Source organism: Falco punctatus, assembly GCF_963210335.1.
Source record: "Falco punctatus genome assembly, chromosome: 13".
In the NCBI taxonomy this organism is placed as follows: Eukaryota; Metazoa; Chordata; class Aves; order Falconiformes; family Falconidae; genus Falco; species Falco punctatus.
Window position 1 is genome coordinate 27022193 of NC_137593.1, and position 15116 is coordinate 27037308.

General features: G+C 38.5%; 1 protein-coding gene across 4 annotated transcripts in view; it reads left to right on the forward strand.

Moving 5' to 3' along the window:
- Window positions 1-15116, forward strand: part of STAG1 (STAG1 cohesin complex component) — a 199549-nt gene that overhangs the window by 128163 nt on the left and 56270 nt on the right. For all 4 annotated transcript variants that reach the window (XM_080409718.1, XM_080409721.1, XM_080409720.1 and 1 more), the window contains exons 11-13: window positions 6157-6255; window positions 11195-11274; window positions 13785-13892. In XM_080409718.1, the coding sequence (XP_080265844.1) occupies window positions 6157-6255; window positions 11195-11274; window positions 13785-13892 (287 nt within the window). The remainder of the gene's footprint in view (window positions 1-6156; window positions 6256-11194; window positions 11275-13784; window positions 13893-15116) is intronic.

Consider the following 15116-nt stretch of genomic DNA (forward strand, 5'->3'; position numbering starts at 1 on the left):
GTATAGAATGAGAGATTGTAGGTGGCACAGGGGAGAGTCAGGGGCAGATGAGCCGTGTGTCAAAGGATGAAAAGGGAGAGACTGGAGAGAAAGAGACATTTGGGGAGGCACAGAAAGGAGGAGGGAAGTGCAATGGAAGGAGTATATTGATAAAAGATGGAATAAGAACCAATTAAAATTGCAAAACCTCTAAGAGTACAAGATCACATAACAGTGTGGTTTTCAATGGCCCTACCTGAAAAACTCACCAGCCGCTACCCAGGTTTCTTGATTTTTGCCTTGCTTTGATAAGGAGATAATTTTTTCTATGATCAGTACTTAAAATATTGAAAAAATAAAGGCTGAGGCAACATTCATAAGTTATTTCCATTTCATATGAACAGAAGTCACCTTAAAATTATCAACTTCCCTGGAAGCTGGCTACTACAAAAAAGAAAGGAGGCAGCAGTGCAAGAGATTCATGAGCAGTGTTTCATATTCTGCTGGAGAAGACATACAAATTAAAGCACAGGGAAGACATAGTTCTTACACCTCTTTGTAGTAGCTCCAGTGTAGTCTTTCAGAGGTCGGATACAGAAGTTGATTTCTTTAATTTGGGAGATCTGTGTGTTTTGTACATTCACCCTGCCTCTTTCCCAGGTTTCAGATGAATGTCTGTAGGGCTTTTTGTTTCTTATAGATTACTTTCTCATTTGAATATGGGTTTCTAGTTCTGCCTTTCTCACCTTTTAAGTTGTTTTTTTTTTTATTCCCGTGGATCTGGGAGCATAAATTAAAATATGTAAAACTATAATATAATTACATTTTAAAAACCTTTAAAAAGAAAAGTGTGATATTAGACTGTCTAGTCTTAATTTTCGTCTGCCTCATTGATGCATGGAACTGTTTTGAAACCGTGATTGTGTGTCTAGATACCTAGGCAATCATGGTTCTTAAACCAGTTCCTAACACTGGTTTAAGAAGACTATTAGAGGCATTATTAAGAAAATGCTTTTTCCTTCTTTGTGTGCCTCTACTTTACTTACCGTCTATTTCTGTGAAAGGATTGAACCCAGGGTCCTCTGGGACAGATGGCGTTTGAGTACTTAATCGTGATGGCATCTAACTTAAAAGGATGAAGAAATAGACCTTTTTTTTTGTTGTTAAGATTATATAGAAACTGAAATTGTAGTTTTTCCAAACTGCTGAATGTTTAACTTTCTATAATCTCCTTGGCACCCAATTTCCTTAGTTTTGGGAGAGCTTGAGAAAATAAAAAAAATGGATCAAATGATAGACAGTATCTTCATAAATGGTATTGAGTGGGCATGTGCAGACAGAACACAACTGCTTGCTCCTGCTGGGAATACTTCTGCCATGAGTACTGACGTGCTACAGGACATTCTTATCTGGTTCTCTCTGGCAGTGTAAATATTTCTGTCATTAGGCAGCAGATTACCTCAAAATACACCACCCTAGGGCATCAAAATGCAACACAGTATATCATGTTCTTTTCCATAAACTGTGGAATTGAATATACCCAGTAATCTAGGTCATTTTTCTGTGCAAGAGAAAAAAAAACAACAGGGCGGTCTGCAGAAATACGGTAGGGCAAAGAGCTGAGCAAATTAATTACCTATTATAAAACCTGATATATTTTTTTAAAAAGAAAGTAGAATACCCTTAGCCAGAAAAAAATAATAATAATAAAAAAGGACAAATCCAAAAGAAGAAACATGAACTGTGAAGAGAGAGAAATTACTTTGCTGCTGTCTTGACCACCCACCTATTTAAAAAATACTTAAAACATTTTCTGGGGGCTCAAAAAGTCTTAGTCTTTGTGTGATCTAAGCCGTCATCTGGTGTGTGAGCTGGCAGACAGCAGTGCACCTTTAACTGCTGTTTCTGAAGCTGTGGTGTCCCTGGATGTTAAGGAAAGTCTGGTTCTCACTGGGAGGTAGCAAAGTAATTCTCAAACCTATCAGCTGTACGGAATATTACTAAGAGTCTAAGGTGGCTTGAGGAGAGACTGTAAAGCCCTGTGAGACTTACACAAGAGTTACAGATTGTTGGTTTGAGTCTGGTGATAAACATGTAAAAAAAAATACAAAAATGGTGTGCTTCCATCAGGATGGATTCTTTTTCACAGGTGTGCCATATTAAAGAGAATTTTGAATAGGGCATGACTCTCCCAGACAAATACAGACTACCGCACACTGCTGCTGTGAAAGGTGGATGTATTGCTTTTTGCTTCATTAGCAGGAGTAACAATGTTTTGCTCAAAACTCAGAAGTGTCTGGAGGATTATCTCAACAAAAATAGGGAAGATATGAGAACTGCCTGTCATTACACAGTGTTAATAAACATTTTATTTTTTTGTTTGAGGTTCTGATTTCAAATTGTAAATAAAATAAATAATTAAAAATTAAGTAGTAGTGCGAAGCATTTCTCATATTCATGAAAAGAATTTTATATAACAAAAATAATAAAATTGTATAAATAATCTAAAAAAGCTTTGAGAGAAGGGGAATTACAGGAATAATTAGAATGGAGAAAAAGGCACACATAGAACTGATTACAATGTGGATGAATTCAGGAATCCACAATAATAAAGTGTCAAAATTATAAATTGGACAAAACCCCAGGTAAATACACTTTTCTGGAAGATGAAATTCAGGAGAATGGAAGGTCTTAGTTTTAGAATGCTGATAATGCAGATATTTTGTCCGTCATTTACTTAGAAAATGGCAAGGCTTTCCATTCAGATATGTTCATTCTGTTTCTAAAACATAGATGTGACTACACGAAAATAGCTGGGAAGCGATGCTCATTTTCTCTGACAGAATTAATGACATTGCATGGTGGCAAATATTTGCTGCCTTAGGTTGTCTCATCTCACTGTGAACTTCGGCTCCGAACTGCAGAAAATCTGTCTAAAATCTATTCTGGGAAATAGTTTTGCTTATTCTTTTCCTGCTGAAGGTAGAGTTCACTGTATATCTGCAGTGGTTCTCACACGGTCATATTTTCTAAAAACCCCTAGTGCTGGTTATTCCACGGTTTGAGTGCTTGATTTTGTTTGCCACTAAAAAGTTCTTCCTTGCATAAACTAAATAGTCTGTGCTGTAGTTTTAATTTATTATTTCCTTTCCTACCCACTGTGCACAGAAAAAGTGTAGACTACTTTTCTCCTCTTCCTTCAAAGCACACTAATTTTGCTGTGCTGTAAAGATATTTGCAGAACGTTTTCTTCATTAACTCTTGTGTCCATTCCATACTGTGCCCAGGCCCTTTTTATTTTATTTTTTTTTATTCCTTTTGACCTCCTAATTAATTAATTTTTTAAGTAAGTTCATCTTGTTGTTTAGTAAGTCTCTTCCTGTCCTTGCCCTGTATCACTGTTTGCATCTTTTAGCTGGGCTAAGTTTCTTAAGAATTACCGCAGCTTTAGCATTCCCACCTGCTGACCTTGCTAGACAGGAAATTTCTGCTGTGTTTCTTTCCCCAAAAAGTGTTTGGGCTATTAAAAGTTCACATTACTTGGATGAAATCTCACAGTTACTCAAGAAACATCTTGTGCCTGGCATGTTGATGGTCTGTAGCACGTTGCTACTTCTCCATTCTGGACTTCAGTGCAGTGTATCCATGTACACCTTTGGTTCTGCCTTTCGTAGGTCCTTGTCCGGGTCATTGCTGTTCGTGCTTCCCTGTGGGTTCCTCTCACTAATCTCCGCTGACTCTATTTTAAAACCTTCTTAACAGGATTAGCGAGCTGACATGCCGGGGCTCTTCCGGCTCCGAAGAGATGAATTCCATCCTTGACCACCAGTTTAAAAACCAGACCTTTTGCTATCAGAGAAAGTCTTCCTATCATTTGTCCGCAGAGAAGGGCGGTCATTTCCAGGGGCTGCCTCTGCGTCTCCTGGGCCTTTGTTCTCAGGCAGAGGGACCAGCTGTAACACAGCCTTTCTCTCTTCCTTGCCTGCTCCTGCAGTCACCTGTCTTCTGCCTCAGAGCCGGTGAGCAGCAGGAGGAGAGCAGCCTGGTTCAGCACGCTTTGGGTAGCATCTGGCTTCAGTCTGCTGGCAAGCCATGCAAGTACCAAATCCGATCCTTGTCTTACTTACTCACTTAAGACTTACAGAGATCCTCAGTATCAGGCCTGAACTTAACTCTGGGACCATTGATTCACAGTGTTTGGTGAATTCCACACGGGCTTTGAACTCCATTGCGAGTCCAAACCTTATCCGCACGGGTCTCAAACTCTGGTTGCTGTTGGCAGTGGTTTTTTTCTGTACCTAACCAATTTAGCAGTTAGCATTTTGGGACTACAGCACTGGCTGAGTAACAAGCCATCTGCTCACGGGCAGGACAGCCTTCAGTGGAGTTGCAACTAAACCTGCTACCCCACTGTTGCTCCGTAGCGTTCATCTCATGCCAAAACTGATACTGATCTTCTGTGGCTAAATAAGCTAAGGCTGTAAAGAGGCTTATATCCTCTGCTAATGATTAGTGATGACTCCAGAGACCCCAGCCTTTCTGAATGCCACACAGCAGAGGAAACACCATTTCTAGTACTGCAACACAGGTACTATCAAAAATAAGAATGCCAAGCAACATTTCTCTGTGGTTTTTTAGCACCTGATCTCATCCATATAAAATGTCTTCAAGAAAGTTAGTTCTGTACCTTGCAAGATCCTGTGATAGATCTTCTAAATATGACTTCCATTTCATCGACTCTCTCTGTAGTGGTAGTCGAAAAGATCCCCAGAAGAGAGCATGAGTGCTCAGGAGACTCCTCACAGATAGGAAAAGATGATTTCTCGGGAACAATAGTTCTTCAAGGAGAAGTTCTACTGAAAATCCTCCTTTCAACTTCTGTCCTTCTTCTATCTTCTCTTTCAATTTTTGAAATAGGAGTGAAGGAAGGAAGAAACTTAAGAATGTTTAGCTTCTGGTTTTGTGTCAGTTTCTGAATGTTATTTCAGTTTCTAGCTTGAGCAGATTTTTTAATACAGACTTGATTATAGAATAGACAGGCTCAGAAATGAATCCCTCTAGGTGTGCGGTTTTATTTATGAAGTTCAATAACTTGTATTAGTTCTTGAACAGCTTAAGGCTTTAAACTTGGTAGCGCGCTCGCTTTCGTAACAGTAAGTTCACTCTGCAGTGAAGTCTGCAGACTGTATTTGAGCAGACTTGTGTTTCTAACCTTTTTGCTATCTACAAATATTTTTCCATAAGAATCCATAGTTTGCCAAGACTATGGAGTTGAGCTGAGTTGTACATCTACAGCCAGCCAGATAATGTGTGTGTGCACAGGGGATCCAGCCCTTTTCTTTATCATATATGTTCCTATAGGTGACAAACCTTGATCCATAGGCACTGTCTCATGACACCCACATTTCCTGCCTGCAGCCCACCAGATCAAAGCGATCCCTGTCTACAGAGCAGCTGGGAATGAGCTGCTGCCACCAAAACAACTCAGATGGACAGACACAAGCTGCTCTTCTTCCCAGGGGCTCCTCAGGCCGTGGCTTTAGATGCCTTATTGTGGCAGCAGCCTGCTCCCTACTGGAGGGTCTCTCAGGCCTTTTGCATCCTTCAACCTGTGCCTGTGCTGTGATAAGTGAGAGATGGCATGCAGAAAATTTCAGAATAATAAATCCAGTGTGTATTCCTTCTGACCCTGGAAAAAGGAGAGGCGGTGCTCGGAGATGGCTGAGCTGCTTGAGTGGGCTACACACAGCCTATGCTCTGTCGGTTTGAATGCTTGCGCACCGACTGTAAACACCTGCTATCAGGCAGAAGTTATATCTCTTTCCTCCAGATAAATAGCCACAGTCTTCACCAACCGCCTTGAGATCATACATCTTTATTTTGTATTTACTTACTACGTTTTTTATCTTTTTGTGGAGTTCCTTGAAAGGGAAACAGTTACAGACATTTAAGTGATGGCACATTCAATTCTTTCTATATGCAAATAGGGAGAAGCATTAACAATGTTTGCAGGCAGCTGCATGTGGGTTTTGGTTTTTAGCTGAATTGCAAATTGGCTTTGGTAACACATTTACATAAAATTTTAAATGTACATTAAATTACAATATGATATTATTTAATATTCATGTGCATTTGATTAGGGTATTCTATCAGCTAATCTTAGTGTGTTTTATTTAGCAAGGTGAAGTGAGGTTGAAGTGTTTGAAAGCTCTTCAGAGTCTCTATACCAACAGAGAGTTATTTCCAAAACTGGAGCTGTTCACTAATAGATTCAAGGTAAGAGCAAATACAATTTTTGGAAGGAGTACAGAAAATAAAAGTATCATCTATCTCATCTTTTTGTGGTCTTTGAGTCGTGGTTATTAAATGCAAAAATAAACTCATTTGTTTGTGACAAGGCTTGTGAATACTGCAGTAGTAAAACTGTATTATTGAATGCTGAGATTAAGCCAAATTATTTTTACAGTGTTTTGTCTCGTAAGATTTGTCAGGCTTAGCCAAGATGATTATTTATCTGTTTGTATTATTGACAGTTTATATATTGTCATTATTCAGTCTGCTTGTGTTTATTTAATTTTAGATGTATTGAATTTTAAGGACATGTACTGGGTGTTTCACACAATCCAAAATACATCTGAAAGTAACAGCCTGTAACAAAAGATTGTAAGACAGCTTTTTAGCTGAGTATGTGCTTAATTTTGGAGAAAGAGATACTTTGATCTGCATCACAATATTCTACACTTCTGCAGAACAGTTTACATTGCCCTTTCAGACAAATCCCTGAGCATGATTGTCCTGTTTAGGAGATAAGTACTGGAGGAATATGTCATCAGTTTTTTACTAGCACAAACACCCTGACTTTTTGCTTAATATCTTGATGAGAACGTGCCTGTCGATTCACTGTGTGGCACGACTGCTTTATTTCACAAGTGACGTATCTGGAGAGATGAGTGTAGAAATAGTCATTGCTTCTGTTTGGATGCTCTGCACAGAAAGCTTTCAGGCGCTGTCACCACGTCAGCTGGCACTTTTTACCATCGCTTTTGTGTTCTGGAGAACACAGATCTGTGGTAAAGGCTACCCTCCAAGGAAAGACTGTTTAGTTAAAATCATGATGATAATCCTGATGCAAAATTCTGTTTAGAAAAAAAGTGGAGAAGACTGATTTATTTTTGTTTAAATCATTATTATAATGCTGATGAAAATTGTTTAGAAAAGAAGTGGAGATTTAAGTACTCATAACTACTGTGCATGAGATTTTAAAAGCTTCTCACTGTAGATTTTACACTGCTTCACTGGTTTTGTCTGTCATTGCAGTTACTAGTAACTCCAGTTTGATCTAGGAAAGGACAAAATACAGAAATACACAAAGTACCTATCTTCCCTTATATAAATGATTCATAAAAATGTAATAGTAATGTGCCTTTTACCACATCACTTGAGATGAAGAAAAAAGATGCTTGAACTGCAGTGAAGTCTAGACACTTAAGGAAGGCTTTTTGTCTAAAATGCTAGTATATAATAGAGGAGACTCTTCATTAATGATCTCCTTCATTTGAGATTTTTTTTATGGTACATAAAAATCTGTCAGGAATGAGTGAGGAGTAGTTTAATGTGGGAGATGAAACTAGATCATTTAGTGAGATCACTTGAGGCCTTGTATTCTGGGACTGTTGCAGTAAAAAGCAAAGTTTCCTGCCATAGAAGAGTGCCTGGCAAACAGGTTCAGACCTCAGACTACTTGTGTAATGCCTCCGTAAGTCTGGTTTGCTTATCTCGGGACAACCAGAAATACTAGTTAACTCTCCAGAAAAATAAACCCTCCGACTCTGCTGCTTTTCTTGTTCCATCTGTGCAGACTTCCAGATTTGTTTATATTTGCTCCTTCTGTAATTTGATTTATTTTGAAATAGGCCTTTAAAACCCTGCTGGTCTCTGTATCTGCTTCTCTTTACTAGAAAATGTGCTGGGTGTATCTCTCAGCGTCCTATAATTTGTGAGAGAAAGTGCTGCTTTGAGTCTGAACCTGTCCCATCCACCAGCAAAACTTTTCAAGACAACTGGAGGCACTTTGAGAAATAGTTAGTAATGTACTTGAAAAACTAGAGGAGCATGAAACCTCTAAATACTTGCTCCAGCTTTTTCACAGTATAGATGGTTTTCTTTGTTAGAAGAAGTTAGGTTAGCCTGTACATTGCTGCTTGGCTTAGAACAGCACGAGGAATTTTCATTTCTGTCAAAAAGATTCAGACAAAAGGGAACCCTGTTAAGAATCCTCATCTGTCTTCTGTTCCGTTAAAGCTGGTTTTACTGCAGAAATCTGTATCATTATGCAATATATTAGAGAAAAGGTGAGTTCAAAGCCTCCATGAGCTTTTTGAGAGAACAGATTTGTTTAACACAACAGTTTTATCAGTTGCAGTTTCCAGCCCCATCAAGAGGACAAAGAGCTGGCATTGCCCAAACGCCTGCCCTTGGATTTACAGCTGTGCTGACAGGGATGCGGCCTTTGGCACCACTATAGAGCAAAGTTTCAAATTAATGCTTTTTGAATCTGTGATATATTACTTAAATGTCTTGCCACCACAAACTCTTATCAGCACCCCCTGAAAAATAATTGACCTAAACGCCATTCTCAGTTCCATGGCTGCTTATTTATATTTCCTCATCAGACTTTAATCGACCTGCACAGTTCAGCTGATACTCGGCCTGGTCCATTCAAACTGTCAAGAGAAATCTCTCTAGAGATCTTCTAGCTGTTTAAAGTATAAATTAATTTGATCCAGAATGACTTGTGCTGGGGTGTTAATATTTCACTGCCTTCCCAATAGCTGTGACGAGGATCTGATGATGTCCCTTCTCCAAAGGAAAGATGTGTGTTCTTTCCTGCATTTTTGTGTTTCTAGAAGTGGGTGATAGTAGGTGCTAGAAAGTAAGCTTTGTCTGTGAGAGAAATTTTTGTCCATCAAAGAGGAGCTTTTTGTTTTTCGTCAAGAAGTCCTGTCTGATACAAACATTAACTGAAGCTGTATAGAAAAGATGGGAATTAACTCTTTTGCAGCCAGTGCCAAAGCCAAGACACCAGCAGATTTAGGTGCAGTCATTCAGTTCCTGGCCCTTTGCCGGAGAGTGCTGGCTCTGCAGCCTTGGAGGCAAAAGGAGATAGATTTGCTCTTCAGCCGGCCTTGTTCACAGCCTAATACATAATTGCAAACTGATCTTCATAGCCAGTGAAAGTTGGTATTTCAGGTTATAAATACAGGCCTGTGTCCTGTTCTGCTGTACAGTAGTACAGCGAATTTCTGCCAAAGCAGATGGAGCAGCTGGGGTTTGTAACTTCCTAATCCACAGAAGTTACACCTTCCAGAGACATTAGGTGTTCAGGTCTCATTTTCAAGGATTTTGGTGCCTGGCTGGCATCACACAGAGATGCTGGCACCAAGGCAGAAAATAACATCCCACACTGTTTATTTTAAGCATGATGTTTCTGAGAAAAATTGAGAGGAAAAACCTTTTTTTTTGGATAAGAGAACATTGTTGCATCAGCAGCTTCAAAGTCCAAAAGGACTTCAAATTCAGAGAGTACCTCTTGCTCTGTAGGCAGAAGAGAGGATCCCTTCTAGGCTTTTTTCAGAGATGTGAAGGAGTTTTATACTTGTGTGCTTATTCCTTCTTGTGCAGTTAGTTCCCTCCCTGTGGTATCCTGGAGTTTAGGATACACTTTGAGGGGGTATATGAAATTCCACTGATACTTTTAAGATCAATGTCTCTTGGCTGTTCTTTCTCTTAATGTTGTTATTAGTTCTTGTTCTGTGGCCAGGACTGTAGGAAAAATTGACAGCAGGTTTTTTTATCTTGTCCATACACAGAATTTCCTGTTTGGAAAACTATTTCACTGTTTGAGTCTCTTCATGGAGTTCACAAAGTCTCTAAAGCTGTCTAGATAGAACAGTTAAATGCATCAAATTTCCCAGGAACCTTTTTTTTGATAGAGGTGCATTCAGTCATAGTGACAAAAAGTTATCTCTACACATCTGGTTTTGTTGAGAGACAACCCTTGACACAGCCACAATGCATTCTTTATATACTGTTCCTAAATTTGAATATTGAAATAAGCATCTTTGCTTGTGTTCACCTTCAGCATTTAAATGCCTGGAATAGTAGAAAAAAAGAGGTGATACACTTTTATTATTTTGTCCTGATTTGTTCTTGGTGACTTTCACTGTTGTTTCCTAACACATCCCTTGTTTCTTTTCCAGTCCCTGACTTCTATTTTTTGCCATCCCAAAATTCATATAGTACCTAGTCCTTCCTGAAGCAGGTCAAGCCAGAGAAATCAAGTTTTATTTTCAGATGGCCCAATTTCTTTTCATTAACGTGATCAGTCAAGAAAAGAACATGAAGACATACTGCATCTTTATGGCTGGATAGGAATTCTCCCCAGATAGGAAGGGCAACTTACACTAATCACATCTGGGTTTGGTTGCCAGTAAGCAAACTGAAACTAAGAAGATAAAAAACCTTGGGAGGCTTCTTATAACTACATGGTCCTTAGAAGGCATAAAATAATTAGATTTGATGGGAAAGTGGTATGCTTGTCTCCTCTAGAAAGAGTATAGGAAAATACAATGTCAAACCATGGAATTTCACGCTTTTTTGTGGAACGTCGGTAGTGTAATTCTTGAGATCAGCTTCAAGCATTAAGATGTAGCCAGATATAAAGTCCACAACTTTATAGGCAATATGCAGGTGTATATATTCAGGGGTGATTTTCTTCACAGCATTTCCAAATATACATATATGCAGCATTCATTGCTCTAAAATTACTGGTTTTCAGGGGGATGAAGTGGAGCAATTTTTCTGCCGCCATCCAACCAAATACATTCCTTTTTAGTCAAGAACTGTTAAATAAGACCAGGCCAGAACGGTGCTTCAACTCCAAAGTCTGCTTGCTTTCTTCCTGGAAAGCACACAAGGATAAGGACTGTTTGTTAAGCACTTGTCCTTACTCCTGAGTACTTGCCTGTTGTTCCATTGTGCATATAGCACACAGGTTCCTAAGATGCACCTTAAATGGTTGAATAATATTAAAGGGCTTTCACATGTCTAGTTGAAAGACCTTTCTCCCCAAGAGTATTTATTCTGTAATCTATAGAATTCTTCATCTGATGGCTGTGAGTTTCTGTTTTCTCACTGTAACAAAATTCCTTTCCAGGATCGCATTGTATCAATGACACTCGATAAGGAATACGATGTAGCTGTGGAAGCCATTCGATTAGTCACGCTAATACTCCAGTGAGTATTTTTGAAAACCTGTATATTCTCTTTGAAAGTTACCTAAGCCAGTAATATTTAATTGACTTGATTTCTTTGCTTGTGTAGTGAAGTGAATCTGTTACTTTACACTTAGTCTGAAGTTGAACTAAATATGTAATAATACACTCATGAAGCTAAAATAAGATAGTCCATCTCATGGAAATAAAATAGGCAGAGTATAAAAACGTATTGATGTATTGAGATCGTTAGTGCATCCATTGTTGTGGAAGAATGCCAAAGGGCATTTATACCTTTTGCCAAGGGCAGAATGATTGTCCTCCTCGAAACAAGTATCTGTGGGTTACATTTGCTGAAATGTAATAATATACATAATATTACTATGTATAATAATAACTATTAGTAGATAACTAGCAGTAACTAAACAAAGAACCAGTATTAGGGGACTTGATTACCTGACACAGCCAAAAAAAGAGAGCCATCTGCTAAACAAGCTGATGGGGAAAAGATGCTACAGTACCCTTGTCTGGGTTACGTGGAGGTGACAGTGGTAGCTTGTAATTTTAAACACTTGGCCACGCAGGAGAGGCATCCTTCCAGGCTCCCAGCTTTTTCTTACAGAGATGCAGTGGCTTCCCTGAGGCAAAGATCCTGTCCAAAGATCATCCCACATGCTGACTGCTTGAACCAACCTAAGCTTTTATTATGTATTCATTAAAACCAATGTTAAAAGAAAAACTGTTTTACAAACAGATGCATAAAATTCCTGCATCATACTTCATACCCAGTAGCTCCACTTTGAGGAACATTTTTGGATGTGCAGGATTTGGATGAAAGATTAGGCTAGTTTTTCCTATTAGTAAAAAAGACTGGACTTAATTTTTTTTTTTATTTAGGGGTCACTCTGCTTTACAGATATTAGACTTTAATATTAGCAAGAAAATCTATTATCTACTGTTATTTTTTTAAAGCGAATATAACAAATATGATCACAAATGAGATGTAGAACACATCAGTTCCCTATGTTGTTAGCAACGTTTGGGAACACAGTAAGAATTTAGGTCAAAAATGATCAAGTGCACCTGTTTTTTTCCTGTCCTGTTTTCTCTTCTGTTGCATGGTGAAAGCATAGCTAAATGCATGTAGCACCAGAAGAATGTGGGTCATGTTGAACGGCACAGGGTCATATTCTGGCAGGCAGGAACTCCAATAAGATGTCATGAAGTCATGATGGGGAACAACCGATTAAAAATTACTTGTAGTATAAAGCCAAATGATGTATTGAACCCTGACATATAAATGTTTCTGATGAAAGCTGACTAAACAAGGAGGGAAGTAATATTACCATATGCGACAGTACTGATATTTTGGTGGGGTATAATTGTTCCAAGGCTTATAGTATTTTCAACACTGCTGAAAAATTGAAGTTTTTCTGAGTTTCGGAAAACTCACATGCAAAATCTACCTTGAGCTCAGAAGCAGCAGAAGCCCCAGCTGTGTCATTTACCCAAGACAAGGGTAAGAGGTGGCTTGTTCTTGCCAATAAATGATTATAGAAAATAACCTTTTCATCATCTTTCATCCAGCACAGCAGGGTATGACCAGAGTCAGTTCCTTGGTGTTGAAAATGAAGTATATATCTATCTAGTCAGCACAGTAACTACTGTAAAAGTGATGGACAATTTATTGAATCGGCATCTTTGTAATTCTAAATGCACACTGTGATTCAGTCCTGAAGGGATGATGTGTTGGTTTGGTTGGTGGGTGCACAGGTGTGTCCCCGCTTTGTGGTGTAATCTGGTTTAGTTTTTTACCGCCCATATCCAGAGTATTTCTGTGCCTTCTCCCATTGCTGAGGCAGGTTTACCCACCTGGCCTGGCCCTTTCAGCAGCTGGAATTGGGCATATTCCTTCCTACTTAGCAGGCCAGCAGAGAGGCCCCTCCTGCCCTGCAGTGCACAAGAGCACGTGGACCATCACATGGAAAGACTTAACTGCCCAGAAGGGAGCAGGCCAGGAAGCTGAAGCAGGTTTTCCCAGGCCCAGATTTGAAAGCTTTAAAAATTAAAAGCTTTGAAAGCAAACAGACGTTGTTATAAAAGTAAATAAGTTTAAGCAAGCAATTACTTTTTCCTCATGTGTCATTCTAGGATTTTAGTTTAATAAAGTTTGATAATGAGCGTTTGGCATCTTGCCATATGTGCATCGTGGTTAGCGTGATGGTCTAAGTAATTAAGCAGGGCAAGATTTGTGAGCAGTGATGAGAGATTTTTCATAATACCATTTTGTATGCGTATATATATATTGATACAACTGGGAGAAGGAAATCAGACAAGCTTTCAGTCTTACAGTCCCGTTAAATCTCTGTGTTTGGAAATGAACCAAAGATCCTTGAAGTCAGTGTTCAACCATTTAGGATTTTGTATGAAGGAAGAAGTCAGTCTTGTAGTGGTCACGGGTAAGTTAGGGAGGTAAGGGGACTGAAATCAAGCATTTGTTGTACTTCAGGTGTTACTTTCTGACTCTTTCAGTGGAAGTGAAGAAGCTCTGTCGAATGAAGACTGTGAGAATGTTTATCACTTGGTGTATTCAGCACACCGGCCTGTTGCAGTAGCAGCTGGAGAATTCCTTCACAAAAAGTAAGTTATCAGTCACCCTGAAATAAGACCAGATTTTTGAATGCTTTCTAGTGGAGGCAAGATCAAAAGGCGAAGAAGAAATAGAGTGAAATATCCCAATTTAGCAAATCAAGTATTTTATTTAAAACAGAGACTTATTCTCTTGTTTCAGTTCAAGACATAAAGACTTGAAGAAACTGAATTTCCGTTTTTCTTGCTCTAGAATTCAGATAACTTTTCCTAATTCTTTAAGGGCTAAATATACAAAGGCTGCATAAACCTCTAAAATAGGTTTAAATCCTGCAGCTCTTGCAGAGCTACTGTTGTGATAATATATATATAGGGCCTGTACATCCATGATGGTCTGCCTGATAAGCAGTCATCATTTTTCCGAAGTTTTAAACCAGTTTATTTCAAAATTGTGAACTTGAGGTTGTTTTATGTAGTAATAATTAAGAAATTTGTTTCTAAATTCTCTGACTTCCCCTAAAAATACATTACACCATGGTTAACATCTTTCGTGTACCCACTGTGCCAAAGGAAGTGAACTAACTTTTCCATGGATGTGAATCATACTGCATCAGTAACTATGACCAAGACATTGCCACGTCGTAGGAGTTAACCTTTCCATTTTAATGTTTGCAGTTAAAAGTCGTCTTAGCAGTAATTTTATTTTTTCCCCTCATGGCTTGTAACATTAGAGTTCTTTAATATAATTATAGAGTATTTATATCAGATTGCAGGTTATGTAATTTTTCATGCGAAGATACATGATAGAAAAAATTGTGTAGAAACATGTTTTCCTTTGCCAGTGTTCTACTTTTCTGTGTTTTATTGGGGAATTAGAAGTCGACATTGTAATTGTAAGCTTTTACAGTGGATTTCTGGAATTCTGTCTTTGTGATCAGGCTTTGTCTGTTTCAATGAATTAATTTACAAAGTTCAGTTCCATTTAGTTTCCTACATAACATTTGACAAGTTTTGGGAAAGGGTTAGGTTCTTTTTAAAAATATAGACTGATATTCTTTTGTTAATCAACATGTGACAAAATAATTCTGCAAAATGCCTTGAAGGGAAGTGAAGACATACCTGCACCTTAGTGCACTTACTGTAAAGACAGAACTTTATCCTAACTTTTCTTTACAAGATACTATGCTGTTTAAACATCTCTCATAATGTTCCATAAACATCTCTTAAGGTGGTCAGCACTGAGAGAAGATTGTCCCATTCCTTAACACACATTTT